Here is a 17,967-nt window from a genome sequence, read left to right as displayed (position 1 = left end):
GAGACCTGGGTGTCCTCACTCAGGCCAGTCAAACCAAACTCTCCTCAAAGGATAGTCCTGTCATCCTTTTGGTATCAACTCAGTGAACCTTCGTTACACTCCCTCTGTGGTAATGTGGTGGCTGAGTAGGACACTTCAGTCATAGCTCATCCACTCCATCTGTTTCTTCCTCATTTCTTTCTCTTTATTTTTCATCTTTATTTCTCTCTCGTGGTGTTTCTTTTCTTCACTCCCGGCCACAGAGCGGGCACAGTGAGGCATCCTTTCAGCCTGGCCCGTAGTGGTCTCTTGGAGGCCTTTGGCAGTATCTCGGCCGATCGCTTGGTGGCCCATGGTGGTCTCAGCCCAGTCTCTCGGCCCAGTCACTCGGCCCCGGTCTCTCGGCCCTGGTCTTTCGGCCCGGTCTCTCGGCCCCGGTGTCTAGGCCCGGTCACTCAGCCCAATCTCTCGGCCCGGTCACTCAGCCCCTGTCTCTTGGCCCGGTCACGCAACCTATTCTCTCAGCCCGGTCTCTCGGCCCGGTCTCTCGGCCCGGTCTCTTGGCCCTGTCTCTCGGCCCAGTCCCTCGGCCTGGTCTCTCGGTCCTGTCACTCAGCCCGCACTCTCAGCCCTGTCTTTTGGCCCAGCAGGAGCAGCAGGTGGTGAGGAAGCCTTCCCATTTGCTCCCCCAGTAGCTGCTGCATTGCGAACAGGAGCTGAGCTCTCCTGGAGGCAAGCGAAGCAGAGGACTCATCAAAGCCTGTTGAACCTTTAATTTTAATCCTTTATTTTTCCTAGGCTGTATTAAGAAGGACTTTAATGCTAACTATTACCTATTTCTGTATTTTTAACTTATTCTATGAATAGAATAATGCTTTGAATAATTCTAATGCTTAACTTTATAAACTGTATTTCTTTTACTACTTTGTACCTGAGTATTTTGTACCCAGGATGGTGCCTTGTACACTTTTCACTGTACTCCTGTACTTGAGTACACGTGACAATAAAATCTAAATCTAAGTATGTCCAAAACTACATGCAATATTCCAGGTATGGTCTCACCAAGGTACTCTATGAGTGCAGTAAGATAACCCGACATCTGAACTCAAATCCTCAATCCATTCAACCGTGGTTCACTAATGCCTTTAGCAATGTGTTTGACTCATTACTGCATCACTGCAAGAGAAATAAAACACGGGCAATAAATGCTAACTTTGCCAATGTGGTATTTTTATTTAGTTTTATTTTAAAAGACTGAAATAAAAAAGAACCATTTTAAAACCGGAATTTGAAAGGGTCCTGCACATTTTGGAGTCCAACTAAGGTGATACCCATGGCCAGCAACTGATTGAATTACACACTGTTGGAAGCCAAGAGCAGGTTCAGATACAGAATTTGCTGGCAACAAGTAGTGTATTGGAAACGAAAAACAGAAATTGCTGAGAAAACTCAGCTGATCTGATAACATTTGTAGGGAGAAATCAGATTTAATATTTCAGATCCAGTGACCTTTCCGCAGAACAGTGTTGATTGGTCTATGGACTAGTGATCAGTTATCAATTTTTGCCTTTTGCATTCCAACAACTGTGTGATTGGCTGTCAGGTAACTGAACAGCCTGAAGCTGGCATCAAGTTACAGAGAGAGAGAAGTTCTCAGGAACGGCCTCTCTGTTCTCGACAGTCAAAACTCTCTGTAGTAAAAACTCACTGTAAGACTGAAGAAAACCAATTAATCTTTCTAGTTGTTCGATGACTTTTAGTTGGTAAGTTGGAGATCTTTTTCATTAGTAGACCTGCCACCTTATGTCTCTTACTAACCATTAGAAGCATCTGGAGAAAGATGACGGAAGCAATGCACTGTAAATGAAATTTTCCAGAAGCCATTATAAACCTACAATCTTTAACCTTTTTAAACATCAGTTGTAACTAGCTGACAACATTACCTGGACATGTCTACAATCTCTCTTTAAAAGTTCTAATCGCAAGTAATAACAAGCTAATATCAGAGGGGTTACTACGACAATTATCAGAACTTGAAGAAATCATTGTAAGAAAGGAGAAGAGTCACATAGATAATTTCAACAATAGAATCTTAAAACAAATATTGCTGAACTGTCTTAACAAGGTGTGAAGCTGGATGAACACAGCAGGCCAAGCAGCATCTTAGGACCACAAAAGCTGACGTTTTGGGCCTAGACCCTTCGTCAGAAATCTGATGAAGAATCTAGGCCCGAAACGTCAGCTTTCCTGCTCCTCTGATGCTGCTTGGCCTGCTGTGTTCATCCACCTCCACACCTTGTTATCTCGGATTCTCCAGCATCTGCAGCTCCTATTATCTCTGATACAATTATTGCTAACTGTCTTTCTAGCTTTTCCTTTCAGTCCATAACCTAGTTCATCCTCTCTGTTTGTCTGTTGTGTGCAAAGGAGAGATTATTAGCGGATTTGAGTTTCAATTGGTAGCGTACGCTGATGGTTTCAAACTGTTTACCTGTGACTAAAGTCTAATTACTTGTAATAGCTAAGGTCAGAAATCACACAACACCAGGTTATAGTCCAACAGGTTTATTTGAAAACACAAGCTTTCAGAATCCTGCTCCTTCTGCAGGTGTTAGTGAGAGACGTGGTATCAGACACAGAATTTATCAATAAAAGATCGAAGGGTCACACCACTGATGAGGATGTATTAAACAAGCCTAAGATGCTGTTCTATCTTTAATTATTTAGAACGTTTTACTTGATTAATATGCACATGTAAGTCACTGAATTCCTTTCAAATCATGGTCCTGAGAGAACTAGAAGTTTTATCAGTGTAAACAAGAGGTGACAGTTTAGGTCAGACTATGCATGTTAGGCTTTGTTTAGGATCTGTGACCTGGTTTGGATTCAGACTGGTTTTATTTCTAAAGTAGACATTTATAAAACGCTATATTGACTGACTACCTATAAATTGTGTGCTTTTTGAATAAAATAGAAAGTATCTGCAAGTACAAATTCACCCCATAGAGTTGTGTGTGTGTGTGTGTGTGTGTGTGTGTGTGTGTGTGTGTGTGTGTGTGTGTGTCTGTGTGTGTGTGTCTGTGTGTATGTGTGTGTGCATGTGAGTGTGAGAGAGAGCGTGTGTGTGTGCGTGCGCGCGTGCGAGCATTCATGTGTGTGTGTGTGAAGTGGGAGTGTGTGCGTGTGCGAGAGTGTGTGCAAGTGTACAGTGTGGTGATGTCACATGTAGCATGACCCCAAGATCCCGGTTGAGGCCGTCCTCATGGGGACCGAACTTGGCTCTCAGCCTCTGCTCGGCGACACTGCGTCGTTGTGTGTCCCAAAGGCCACCTTGGACGATGTTCACCCGAAGACCCGAGGCTGAATGTCCTTGACCCCTGAGGTGTTTCCCCACTGGGAGGGGACACCCCTGTCTGGCTATTGCTGCACTGGGTCCGTTTATCCATTATCAAAGCGTCTGCGTGGTCTCACCGATATACCATGCCCCGGGGCATCCTTGCCTGCAGCGTATGAGGTAGACAACGTTGGCCGAGTCACATGAGTATCTGCCGTGTACCTGGTGGGTGGTGTTCCCACATGTGATGGTAGTGTCCATCTTGATGATCTGACATGTCTTGCAGAGGTTACCATGACAGGGTTGTGTGGTGTTGTGGTCGATGTTGTCCTGAAGGCTGGGCAGTTTGCTGCGAACAATGGTCTGTTTAAGGTTTGGTGGTTGTTTGAAGATGAGAAGTGGAGGCATGGGGAAGATCTTGGTGAGGTGTTCATCGTCATCGATAATGTGTTGAATGCTGTGAAGAACATGGCGTAGTTTCTCCCCTCCCAGGAAGTACTGGATGATGAATGTGCCTATCGGATATATTCTGGGTCTGTGTGCTGAGGGGATCATTACAGTTTTTCACCATGGCACATCTGAACTGGCAATTGATGAGTTGAGCATCATATCCTGTTCTCATGAGGGTGTTCATCTCATTTGTCCTCATCTGAACGGATCCTGTATGTGTAGGGCTCGACCATGGGGAATGGCTGTTCTAATATGCTTAAGGTGGAAGCTAGAGAAGTGCAGCATTGTGAGGGTATCTGTAGGCTTGTGGTAGAGTGAGGTTTTGAGGTGTCTGTCCCTGATGGAGATGTGTGTGTCCAAGACTGAGACTGATTTAAGTCTGGTGGTGGGAGGAAACTTGTTGATATCACTATGTAGTTGTTTCAGTGATTCCTCAGCATGAGTCGAAAGGAAGAAAATGTCAAGGTATCTGGTGCAGCAATGAAATCTTGTTCGACCCTGTGCATGAAAATGTTGGCATATCTGGTCCCCATGGCTGTTGTGTGTGTCTGCATGACAAACTGGACAGTGAAGGTAGTTAAGGATGATACACCTGCCCCCAAACCTCCTCCCTCACCCCCATCCCAGGCCCCAAGATGACTTTCCATATTAAGCAGATGTCCACCTGCACAGCTGCCAATGTGGTATATTGTATCCATTGTACCCGGTGCGGCTTCCTCTACATTGGGGAAACCAAACGGAGGCTTGGGGACCGCTTTGCAGAACACCTCCGCTCGGTTCGCAATAAACAACTGCACCTTCCAGTCGCGAACCATTTTAACTCCCTCTCCCACTCTTTAGACGACATGTTCATCATGAGCCTCCTGCAGTGCCACAATGATGCCACCCAAAGGTTGCAGGAACAGCAACTCATATTCCACTTGGGAACCCTGCAGCCCAATGGTATCAATGTGGACTTCACAAGCTTCAAAATCTCCCCTTCCCCTACTGCATCCCAAAACCAGCCCAGCTCGTTCCCTTCCCCCACTGCATCCCAAAACCAGCCCAGCCTGTCACCGCCTCCCGAACCTGTTCTTCCTCTCACCCATCCCTTCCTCCCACCACAAGCCACGCCTCCATTTCCTACCTACTAACGTCATCCCACCTCCTTGACCTGTCCGCCTTCCCTGGACTGACCTATCCCCTCCCTACCTCTCTACCTATACTCTCCTCTCTACCTATCTTCTTTTCTCTCCATCTTCAGTCCGCCTCCCCCTCTCTCCCTATTTATTCCAGAACCCTCTCCCCATCCCCCCTCTCTGAAGAAGGGTCTAGGCCCGAAACGTCAGCTTTTGTGCTCCTGGGATGCTGCTTGGCCTGCTGTGTTCATCCAGCTTCACACTTTGTTATTTTGAATTCTCCAGCATCTGCAGTTCCCATTATCTAAGGATGAAGCTGATGAGTTTGTTCAGTGCACAATGTGGTCTATGCTTTCTATCAACCTGAATCTGAAAGACAGGTAAATTGGGAACCGAGTACATTTGATGACACCTTTAATACTTGGGATGACTCAGGAATAATGGGGCTCAATTTCCAGCATGATATCCCAGTAAGCAGCGATATCAGCAAAATTTATTTCCAAGAAAGACTAATGACATGGATCAGCAAAAGAATAAAGGTTAGATCATGAGTTGCCTCAGTCAGTGAGTCATAATCTAGAAGTACTTCTGGGAAAAACCAAAGAAAACAGAGAATTCGAGAAAGCGAGAGCAGGAGTAGACCATTCTGTATGATCTTGGCCGGTCATCCAACTCAGTGCCTGCTTAGAGACAGCACAGCGTGGAGCTGGAGGAACACAGCAGGCCAGGCAGCATCAGAGGAGCAGGAAAGCTGACATTGTGGGTCAGTTCCCTTCGTCTCAAAGAGGTCCACGCTGTGTTATGTCTGACTCTAGCATCGGCAGTTCTTGCGATCTCTCAGTACCCACTTCCTGCTTTTACCCCATAAGCCAGTAAGATCGTATGAAACAGGCACAGGAGTAGGCCATTCGCACCCTCAAGCCTGCTCCACCATTCTACAGGATTGTGGATGATCCAACATTCCTCACATCCACTTTCCTGCCTTTTCCCCAACTGATCAAGAATCTATCGATCTCAGCCTTAAATATACAAAAGGACTGTAATCCCACAGCTCTCTGGGGAAAGGAGTTCCAAAGACTCAGAACCCTCTGAGAGAAGAAATTCCTCCTCATTTTGGTCTTAAATTGACACCCCTTAATTCTGACACTGTGCCCTGAACCTAGACACTCTCATGAAGGGAAATATCCTCTCAACATTTATCCTCTCAATCCCCTTAGGATTCCAGTATGCTTCAAAGATACCACCCTCATTCTTCTAAACTCGATGGAGTAGAGTTCTAAGCTGTTTAGCCTTTGCTCATAACACATTCCTTCCATCCCAGGGATCATCCTAGTGAACTGCCTCCAATAAAATAATTTTTTGTCATAAATAAGGGTACCAGAACTGCTCACAGTATTCCAGACGTGGTCTCATCAGCACCTTATACAGTTGCAGTAAGACTAACCTTGTCCTATAGTCTAAGTCCCTTGAAATAAGGGGCCCTATTCCATTCATCTTCCTGATTCCCTGCTGCCCCTGTGCGCTAGCTTTCTGTGTTTCATTCACAACGTCAAATTTCCTGCTCCTCTGATGCTGCCTGGCCCGCTGTGCTCCTCCAGCTCCACACAGTGTTTTCTCTCCAAGTCCCTTTGAGTTTCAGCGTTCTGCACTTTTTCTCCGTTTATATAACATTCTGTTCTTTGATTTCTTTGAGATCAAAGAGTGAAAGAAAAGCACCTTCTTTAAAACAGAGATAACAAGGTGTAGAGCTGGATGAACACAGCGGGCCAAGCAGCATCGGAGGAGCAGGAAAGCTGACATTTCGGACCTTGCTGAAGAAGGGTCTAGGCCCGAAACGTCACCTTTCCTGCTCCTCTGATGCTGCTTGGTCTGCTGTGTTCATCCAGCTCTACACCTTGTTATCTCGGATTCTCCAGCATCTGCAGTTCCTACTACTTATCGAAAACATTCAATGTTTAAATCTCAACCTCTTTCTGTGATAGAGAATTCCACTCTCTCTCCCCATCTCCATCCTGAATGGCTTAGACCTTAGACTGTGACTCCTTGTTCTGGACTCCCCTAGTTATCAGGAACACCCTTCCTGTGTTTAACCCGTCTAACCCTGTCAGAATTTTATAAGTTTCTGCGAGATCCTGCCTTCATCCTTCTAAACTCTAGTGAATGTAGCCCAAATCAATCCAGTCCCTCTTCACAATTCAGTCCGGCAATCCCAGGAATCAGTCTGATAAATCCCAAAAGAACTGCGGATGCTGTAAACCAGGAGCAAAAACAAAGTTGCTGGAAAAGCTCAGCAGGTCTGGCAGCATCTGTGAAGGAAAGAAATCAGAGTTAACGTTTCGGTTCCGGTTCTGAGGAAGGGTCACCGGACCTGAAACGTTAACTCTGTTTTTTACTTCACAGATGCTGCCAGACCTGCTGAGCTTTTCCGGCAACTTTGTTCTTGCTCCTGCTTTCCAGTGACTGTTGTACAAGGATACCCAGGTCTCATTACACCACCCCCTTTCCCAGTCTATCACCAATCAAGAATCCACAGTAGATAACTTCTCATTTATCCACACTGTACTATATTTGCCCAGTTACTCGGCCTGCCCAAATCACATGGGCGCATCTCTGCATCCCCTTCACAGCTTACCCTCCCACCCAGCTTTGTGTCATCTGCTAACTTGGAGATATTGCATTTAGTTCTCTCATCTAAATCATTTATGCATATGTTGTGAATAGCTGGAGCCCAAGCACCCTGATCCCTGCAGTACCCCTCTACTCACTACCTGCCATCCTGCCAACCAGTCCTCTACGCATGCCAGTATACTACCTCCAATCCCATGCACTTGAATTTACATGCTAATCTCTTATGTAGGACCTTTCTGAAGATCCAAAAAAATCACATTGACTGGCTGCCATTTATTAACTCTATTAGTTACATCCTCAAAATGTTAGTAGATTTGTCGTGTGATTTTTCTTGTGTAAATGCATGCTGTCTCTGTCCCATCCTGTCACTGTTTTCCAAGTGTCCTGCTGTTAAATGATTGATCATGGACTCCAGCAGTTTGCCCACTACTGATGCCAGGGTAACAGATCTATAAGATCATAAGGAGCAGAATTAGGCCATTTGGCGTATTGACTCTGCTCTGCCATTCGCATGAATGTTCCACGTACCCCACGAACAAACAGGCATAACTAGGGCCCGTGCGGGTACCCATGGCAACCCCTCTTAAGTGAAGAAAATGAGAGGAGTTGAAAGAGAAGTTGTTGAGGGTGAGGACAAACTCGGCCAAGCGGAGGAGGGTGGTGGGTGGGTGGGGATGGTTCAGGTCTTTGCTCCAGGAAGAAGCGTAGAGCCTTAGGGCCCTCCTCGTGGGGAATGGATGTGTAAAGGGATCGCACATCCAGGGTAAAGAGGAGTTGGCTGGAGCCGGTAAACTGGAAGTTTTGAAACCGGTGTAAGGCGTCAGATGAATCATGGATGTATGTGGATAGGGATTGGACCGGGGGGAAGACTGAGTCAAAGTAGGAAGAGATGAGTTCCGTGGGGCATGAGCAGGCTGAAGCAATGAGTCTGCCTGGACAGTCCTGTTTGTGGACTTTTGGCAGGAGGTAGAAACAAGCTGTGAGGGGTTTGGGGACTATTAGCTTGGAAGTGGATGGGGGGAGATCACCGGATGAAATGAGATCCATAACCATAGTGGATACAATGGCCTGATGTGTCATAGTGGGGTCATGGTCCGGGGAAGGTAGAGGAGGTATCTGAGAGCTGGCGCTCAGCCTCTGCAAGGTCAAGGTCAGTGTGCCAGACAACAATAGCACCACCCTTATCGGCAGGCTTGATGACAAAGTCAGGGTTAGATCTGAGTGCACGGAGTGCAGTCACTTCGGAGGGAGATAGGTTGGACTTGTTGAGAGGGGCAGTGAAATTGAGACGACTGATGTCACGTCGACAGTTCTCAATGAAAAGATCGAGTGCAGGTATAAGGCTGGAGGGAAGGCTCCAGGTGGAGGGAGAGTGTTGGAGTTGGGCAAAGGGTCCTTGGGGCAGGGAGAGTTCTCTTGTCCAAAGAAATGAGCAAGGACGTGAAGACGGCAAAAGAAAAGTTTGGCTTTCTCCCTCTGACTAAAGCCTATGTTTCCCATTATCATTGGGGGAAAAAAAAGTTGTGTCATCTTTTCTGAAGGTAGAACCGAAACGTGCATTTAATTGATCTGCCAATTTTATAGATTGCATAACAATTTTCAGACAAGAATGAGATGAATACAGCTGGGCTGAGCTGGGGGTGGGGTGAAGGATAAACTAAGTGAGACTGGGTGGGTGACTCAAAGAAAGAGCTGACACAGGCTTGGAAACATAATAACCGCCAATGCATTGCGCCATTGCATTGTGGCAGAAACGGCACAGCTTGCATGTTTATTCTGGCATCCACAGAGGAACCTGATAGGGTGGCGCATCGTGTTCTTAGATTAGCCAATATTCTGCTAAATCGCTGTCAGATTCAATCATTCAGAGACGGCTCGTTGTAAAGGGATTAAAATTGTATCAGAGATAATAGGAACTGCAGATGCTGGAGAATCTGAGACAACAAAGTGTGGAGCTGGATGAACACAGCAGGGCAAGCAGCACCTTAGGAGCAGGAAAGCTGACGTTTCGGGCCTAGACCCTTCATCAGAAATGGGGAAGGGGAAGAGGGTTCTGAAATAAATAGGGAGAGAGGGGTGTGAAGGATGAGTTGCGGGAAATGCAGGAGACCGCAAAGTCCTCCCCCCCTCAGTGGCCGAGAATGCACTCGACCGTGTCTCCCGCATTTCCCGCAACTCATCCCTCACACCCTGTCCCTGCAATAACAACCAAAAGAGAATCCCCCTAGTCCTCACATACCACCCCACCAACCTCCGGACACAACGCATCGTCCTCCGACACTTCCACCATCTGCAATCTGACCCCACCACCCAAGACATTTTTCCCTCTCCACCCTTGTCTGCTTTCTGGAGGGGCCACTCTGTCCATGACTCCCTTGTCCACTCCACGCTCCCCTCCAACCCCACCACATCCGGCACTTTCCCCTGCAACCGCAGGAAGTGCTACACCTGCCTCCAGACCACCTCCATCAAGCCCATCCCAGGCCGCAAGAAGACTTTCCACATCAAGCAGATGTTTTACCTGCACATCTGCCAATGTGGTATACTGCATCCGCTGTACCTGTTGTGGGCTCCTCTATATCGGAGAAACCAAGCGAGGGCTTGGGGACCAATTTGCAGAACACCTCCGCTCAATTCGCACTAAACAGCTGCACCTCCCGGTCGCGAACCACTTCAACTGCCTTGCATTGCTCAGACGACATGTCCATCCTGGGCCTCCTGCAGTGCCATAATGATGCCACCTGAAGGTTGCAGGAACAGCAACTCATATTCCGCTTGGGAACCCTGCAGCCCAATGGTATCAATGTAGATTTCACAACTTTCAAAATCTCCCCTCTCCCCACCACATCCCAAAACCAGCCAAACCCGATCTGCCTCCCTAACCTGTTCTTCCTCTCACCTATCCTCTCCTCCCAACTCAAGCCGCACCCCCATTTCCTACCTACTAACCTCATCCCACCCTCTTGACCTATCCGCCCTCCCTGGACTGCCCTATCTCCTCCCTAACTCCCTACCTACACTCACCTCTACTGGCTCCATTCCCGCCTCTTTGACCTGTCTGTCTCCTCTCCACCTATCTTCTCCTCTATCCATCTTCAATCCGCCTCCCCCTCTCTCCCTATTTATTTCAAAACCCACTCCCCCTCCCCCTTTTCTGATGAAGGGTCTGGGCCCGAAACATCAGCTTTTGTGCTCCTAAGATGCTGCTTGGCCTGCTGTGTTCATCCAGCTCCACATTTTGTTATCTTTTTGTAAAGATATTGTTTAAGTCAGCACACATGTTTGTGTCAGAAATTGTTCTTCTTTGTAAAACCTCAATCCTGAAGGACAGGTCTAGAAACGGCTTGTTATATTACTTCCCCGCTAGTTCTGCAATCCTTGCTAATACCTGTGCTGAAGAATACTCAGGTAGTAACCCTCAGAGGCCATGGGCCCAAATACTGAGAGTGTGCTGAGATTGTTGGAGCAGCCAGCTTTCCAGTGAGATGTTCGATATATTCAAGCCTGACCTAAAAGATCCCAAGGCACCACTCTCTGGGAAAGAGTACACGGTCCCTTCAGCGTCCTACCAGATGTGGCTGTATTCGATCACTAATCAGAGTCCAACTGTGGGAACTTGATATACATCAGTTGGCAGGTATATTATAGCGATGACTCTAGATCAAGTATTTAATGGGTTGTAAAGCCCTTCAGGAAGCTCTGAGATAGTGAAACACCTTTTACAAAACCATAAGACCAAGCCGCAGCAGAAGCAAGCCATTCAGCCAATCAATTCTATTCTGCCATTCAATGAGACCATGGCTGATCACCCTGCCCTATCACCATAACCTTCGATTCCCCTTCCTGATTAAAAATCTGTCTATCTCAGCCCTGAATATGCTTCTTGACCCAGCCTCGACAGTCCTCCGTGGTAAAGAATCCCACAGATTTACCACTTTCTCAGAGTAGAAATTCCTTCTTATCTTCATCAGAAATTTACAATTATTCCCTCTGGCCCTAGTTCTCCCACAAGGGGAAACAACCTTTCCATTATCTACCCTGCCATGGCCCCTAAGAATCTTGTATGTTTCAATAAGGTCCCCTCTCATTCTTCTAAACTCCAATGAGCACAGACCCAACCTCCTAAACCCTTCCTCATAAGACAATCCCTCCATATCCAGGATCAACCAAGTGAACCTCCTCTGGACTTGCTCCAATGCACAATATTGTTCATTAAGTAAGGGGCTCACAGCTAACCACAGTATTATGATCTGAACAGCAAAATCTCCGGTTCGCAACAAACAACTGCACCTCCCAGTCGCGAACCATTTCCACTCCCCCTCCCATTCTTTAGATGACATGTCCTTCATGGGCCTCCTGCAGTGCCACAATGATGCCACCCGAAGGTTGCAGGAACAGCAACTCATATTCCGCCTGGGAACCCTGCAGCCATATGGTATCAATGTGGACTTCACCAGCTTCAAAATCTCCCCTTCCCCCACCGCATCCCAAAACTAGCCCAGTTCGTCCCCTCCCCCGACTGCACCACACAACCAGCCCAGCTCTTCCCCTCCACCCACTGCATCTCAAAACCAGTCCAACCTGTCTCTGCCTCCCTAACCTGTTCTTCCTGTCACCCATCCCTTCCTCCCACCCCAAGCCACACCTCCATCTCCTACCTACTAACCTCATCCCACCTCCTTGACCTGTCCGTCTTCCCTGGACTGACCTAACCCCTCCCTACCTCCCCACCTATACTCTCCTCTCCACCTATCTTCTTTTCTCTCCATCTTCGGTCTGCCTCCCCCTCTCTCCCTATTTATTCCAGAACCCTCACCCCATCCCCCTCTCTGATGAAGGGTCTAGGCCCAAAACGTCAGCTTTTGTGCTCCTGAGATGCTGCTGGGCCTGCTGTGTTCATCCAGCTTCACATTTTATTATATTAGCAAAATCTCCCTAGTTTTGTACTCCCATTGAATTAAAAGCCAACATTCCTTTTGCCTTCCCTCTGATCTGCTAAAACTGAATGCTACATTTTTGTGATTCATGGACTTCCAAATCCCTCTATGTTATTGCTTCCTGCAATCTTTTTGCATTTAAATAATATCCAGCTCCTATATTTTCCTGGCTAAGTGTGTAACAATACATTTCCTCACTGCATTCTCTCCTTCAACCCCACTATCAACACCCTGGGGTTTGTCATTGACGAGAGACTGAATTGGACTGGCCACATAAACACAACAGTTGCAAGAGCGAGTCTTAGACGATGCATCCTGCAGTGAGTACCCACCTGCTGTCTCCCCAAAGCCTGCCCACCATCTACAAGGCACAAGTCAGGAGTGTGATGGAATACTCCCCACTAGCCTGGATGGGTGCAGCTCCAACAACACTCTTGATCAGCACGGATGATTTGGACCGTAGGGTCTGTTTCCACTCTGTATGGCTCTGTAACAAAGCAGCCATCTTGGTTGGCACCACATCCACTCCTTCCACCTCCAAAACTTGGTAGCAGCAGTGTGCACCATCTACACTATGCATGGCAGAAATTCATGAGAGCTCCTAACTCAGCATCTTCCAAATCCACTTCCATCAAGAAGGACAAGGGCAGAAAATACTTGGGAACACCACCCCCTGCAAGTCCCTTTCCAAGACACTCACTGTTCTGACTAGGAAATTTGTCTAACTCTTTCTTGAGAACACATCATGTCTTGGCCTCAGCTACTTTCTGTGACAATGAATCCCACAGGTTCACCACTCTCTGGGTGTAGACACTTCTCCTTATCTCAGTCCTGAAAGGTTTACCTCTTATCCTTAAACTACAAACCCTGCTTCTGGACTCCCCCCGTCATCAGGATCTAACTTGTCTAGTTCTGTTAGAATTTTGTAGGTTTCTACTCTTCCCATCGCAGCTCTAGCAAATACAACCCTAGCTGACTCAATCTGTCCTCATACGCTCAGTCCTGCCATCCCAGGTGGTAAATCTTCGCTGCACTCAATCTGCACTCCCTCGCGAATATCGTTCCTCAGATAAGGAGGAACTGCACACAATACTCCAAGTGTGACTTCAATCTGTGAGGACTGTGCCAGAAGCTAAAGAATCTTGGGAGAAGACCAGCATTATATCTATATTTCTTGGACCACGACCTTAGGCACTCTGGGATATAAATAATGAGACCCTGGTGATTTATCTGCCTTAATCCCGTCAATTTCTCTAACATAATTTCTCTACTAATATGGATTTGGTATAGTTCCTCCCACTCACTATGTTCCCCATCATATCTGGCAAATTATTCATACTGTTTTTGTGAAGACAGATGCAAAGAATGAACTTAGTTTGTCGACTCTTTCTTTGTTCCCCATTATAAACTCCCCCTAAAAAATCTATCAGACATGAACCTGCCCTCATGAAGCTACGCTGACTCTGTTTAATTATGTTGTGTGTGCATCCTTTATAAAGGCAGTAACAATTTCCTAATTACAAATGTTAAGCTGAATGGCCCCCATTAACCTGTTGTCTGTTACCTTCCTTTTTTTAAGGAACTATGTTCATTTGGTAGTTTTTCAATCCTTGGAGACTTTTCCACAATCTGATTTCTCCTCTATCACTGAATCCAATCCTTCCTTACACTAACTCTACACTAGCACTAATTCTTTAATTCTAACTCTAACCTTAACTCTAACCCAACTTCCTTTAATACCCCCGAATGCATCTCATCAGGTCCAGGGGACTTTGCCACCTCTAGCTCCATTAGTTTCCTTCCTATTTTTTCTCTAGATAGACCATTTCCTTTTACTTTCTTTAAGCCTTTTTGGAGTTTCTTACTTAAGCTTGCCTTCTATCTTGCAACTGACTACCAGAATGTTCCGGAGCACTTTACGAAAAATTAAATATTTTTGAAGCTTAGTTCCTGTTGACATATCATCACAGAAGTCCCATGCATCCTCATCACTGACCGTCCAACAGTGCAGTGCTCCCTCAGCACTGATCCTCCGACAGTGCACTGCTCCCTCAGCACTGATCCTCCGACAGTGCGGCCCTCCCTTGGCACTGACCCTCTGACAGTGCAGCACTCTTTCAGCGCCTACCCTCCAGCAGTGCGGTGCTCCCTCAGCACTGATCCTACGACAGTGCACTGCTCCCTCAGCACTGACCCTCCGACAGTGCGGCCCTTCCTTGGCACTGACCCTCTGACAGTGCAGCACTCTTTCAGCGCCTACCCTCCAGCAGTGCGGTGCTCCCTCAGCACTGGCCCTCTGACAGTGCAGCAGTCCCTCAGCACTGAAAATCCAACAGTGCAGCACTCCTTCAGCACTGACCCTCCGACAGTGCGACGCCCCGTCAGCACTGACCCTCCGACAGTGCAGCACTCCTTCAGCACTGACCCTCCGACAGTGCAGCACTCCTTCAGCACTGACCCTCCGACAGTGCAGCACTCCTTCAGCACTGACCCTCTGACAGTGCAGAGCCCTGTTACCCTTGCGATGCTAATGATGAGCCACTTTCTCTAACATTGGTCATCTGTGTGGAATAAGTCTAGCCACAGAGATGTTTGGATCGAGAATAATGGGTTAGCTTTGGGGATCAAAAAGTGAGTTATATGTTGCAGAATTCCCAATCTCTGTGCTGTGTTTACAGCCACAGTACTTACATGGCTGGATTTAATTCAGTTTCTGGATGCTGATTTTGGGGGATTCAGTGATGGGAATGCTATTGAATGTCAAGATCCAATGGGTTGATTCTGTCTTGTACGAGGGAGCATGACTACAAATTGAGGAGTGGTCGATTTAAGGCAGATGCCAGAGGCAGGTTCTTTACTCAGAGAGTGGTAAGGGCGTGGAATGCCATGCCTGCCAATGTAGTTAACTCAGCCACATTAGAGGCATTTAAACAGTCCTTGGATAAGCATATGGATGGTGATGGAATAGTGTAGGGGGAGGGGCTTAGATTCGTTCATAGGTCAGCGCAACATCGAGGGCCAAAGGACCTGCTCTGGGCTATATTGTTCTATGTTCTTGTTAGAGTTGGCCATTGCCTGGCATTTGTGTGGCATGAATGTTACTTGCCACTTGTCAGTCAAGCCTGGATATTGCCCAGATCTTGTTTCATTTGAACACAGACTGCTTCAGTATCTGAGGAGTCACAAATGGTGCTGAACATTGTGTGATCATTGACAAACATAATGGGGGCAAGGTCATTGAAAGGTGTAATTTGAAATCTCGATTTATTTATATGTTGCAAATTTCATTTTATGTACAATAAGATATAGAGAAGGCTGTATCAGAATAAAATCATCAGAGAATTAAGTGTCAACACCTCTTGATTTAAAAAATATTTATATCTGGATGTTAAGTCTAGTGTTCAAAAGATTAAGCAAAGAAGAGTGATAGATCCAAACACTTCTATTTACTAAATGATACCTTATAAAGCAAAAAAAGCTCTTACAAATGTCATTTCTTTCCTAGAACTATTGTGAAGTTGGGCAATGTTTTTGCAAAAGAGGATTTTCCAAACGTAAAATTGAGGCAGTGGTTGATCCATGTGTTTCTGAAGGGGACATGATAGTTGAAGGTGAGTGCCAGCTATACTTGACTTGCAATTCATTTTACCATTCCTTCTCTTTCAGTGTTAGCAATATCATCTACCCTTAAAGTTGTTTGAAGCCTTATTTGGAGAGATCTGTATCCTTGGTGTGAATTCGGATAAAAAAACTTCAAGCAGTTCCCTTGTATATTCTCCTTGACCACACCTACATTAATCAGTGCCCACTTGCTAACCGGTCAGCACCCACATCTCATTCAGTAAAGTTCGTGTTAAGATTTGGCATTCTTGCGAATGTGTCCTGATGAGTGAGAAATTTGCGTCCAATAACTTTTTAAATTTTTTAAAAATGCTTGCCTAATTACAAAATGTTGATTTTGTAAAAGAGAAAAATCCATCTGATATCATCAACACAGCAGTCCCATACACCCTTTCGGGAAGGAAATCATTACCTGGTCTGTCTACTTGTGACTCCAGACCCATAGCAATAAAGGCAAAATGCTATGGATGTTGAAAATGTGAAACAAATGCTGGTGAATCTCTCTCTCTCTCTTATATTATATATATATGCTGTCCCTCTCATAGAGCCACAGCATCATACAGAGCAGAAACAGACCCTTTGGTCCAACTAGTCCACGCCAAAGATGATCCCAAACCAAACTAATCCCACTACCTGCTCCTGGCTCATATCCTTCCTAACCTTTCCTATTCATGTATTTATCCAAGGATTTTTTAAACATTGTAACTGCGTCCATGTCCCTCACTCCTTCAGGAAGTTCATTCCACACACAAGCCACCAACTATGTAAACAACATTGCTCCTTATGTCTTTTTTAACTGTCTCTGCTCTCGCCTTAAAAGTGTGCCTCCCCCCACTCTTAAAATCCCCCACACTAGGGAAAAGATACCTGGCATTAACCCAATCTAGACATCTCATGAGTTTTAGAAACCTCTCTAAGGTAACCTCTGAAACCCTCCAGTAAAAAAAAGAGTCCCAGCCTATCCAGCCTTTCCTTCGAACTCAAGCCTCCCATTCCTCTCAACATCCTCTCTTCAGTCTCTATTCACTCCCAATACTGCCTCCCTCTCTCTCTCTCTTTCTCCACAGAACCTACCTGACCTGCTGAGTATTGCTACTATTTTCAGTTTCTCTTTCGGATTTCCACCATCTGCAATGTCTTGCTTCTCTCCTTCAAGTGTCTAACTCCAGATCTTATTTTTTTGCCCACAATGCAGTGCAATTCCGTGACTGTGCCTTGGAGAATAATGTCCAGTTCAGAACCAGCGACAGCAGGTTTGAAGTGGATACTGTGGGAGTTGTACATGCATCTCGGACCCTAACCATCGGTTCGAAACTTAAGTTCAGTGTTTTGGCAGATGACTTGGAAACTTGTGAAACTTGGAGAGTGGACATTCAGCTCAGCCCTTTGAAAAATACTGAGGTGAGATGGTGCTCTACGCTCAGATTATATAGTCAAGTGAGAGGAAGGGAAGGAAACCGCTTTTGGTCAAGGAATATGGAGAGGTGCATGTGCTGTGAGATTAATGGATGGCATTTATTGGAATTTATTTATTCTACTTCCCACCAGAGAGTGAGGCTGTTTGCTGAGCAAGGGTCTGTACCACAGTCAGAAGGGATAACCAACGTCCCTCAAATTGGAGATCAAGGATTGGTTGGGAAATGAGTTGAGAGAGCACGTGCAATGGAAAGAGAGGTCATTGGAGGAGGTTGGGCATCAGTTTCATAGTGGGCTGTTTTGTAAAGGAAGGTGCCGGGGCAAAAGGGGGATCTCAATGGTGAAGAGGAGAGGTTGAATGGGGTTAGATTGTGGGTGAAGGGGCATTGGCTAAACAAGGGTAGAATGCCAACAAGACAGGTAGGGGTTCCCAAAAGGGAAACTCTATCTGTGGCCAGAGTGAGGGAGAGAACATTGTGAGAGG

At 46.3% G+C, this 17,967-nt stretch overlaps 1 protein-coding gene across 1 annotated transcript in view; it reads left to right on the top strand.

Moving 5' to 3' along the window:
* Nucleotides 1-17,967, top strand: part of LOC125452118 (desmoglein-2-like) — a 91,438-nt gene that overhangs the window by 14,591 nt on the left and 58,880 nt on the right. The window contains exons 2-3 of the mRNA XM_048530137.2: nt 15,952-16,057; nt 17,263-17,468. Coding sequence (XP_048386094.1) covers nt 15,952-16,057; nt 17,263-17,468 — 312 coding nt within the window. The remainder of the gene's footprint in view (nt 1-15,951; nt 16,058-17,262; nt 17,469-17,967) is intronic.

Source organism: Stegostoma tigrinum, chromosome 5, assembly GCF_030684315.1.
Source record: "Stegostoma tigrinum isolate sSteTig4 chromosome 5, sSteTig4.hap1, whole genome shotgun sequence".
In the NCBI taxonomy this organism is placed as follows: domain Eukaryota; kingdom Metazoa; phylum Chordata; class Chondrichthyes; order Orectolobiformes; family Stegostomatidae; genus Stegostoma; species Stegostoma tigrinum.
The sequence above is the reverse complement of the archived record's forward strand: the minus strand, read 5'-3'. Positions and strand labels throughout refer to the sequence as shown.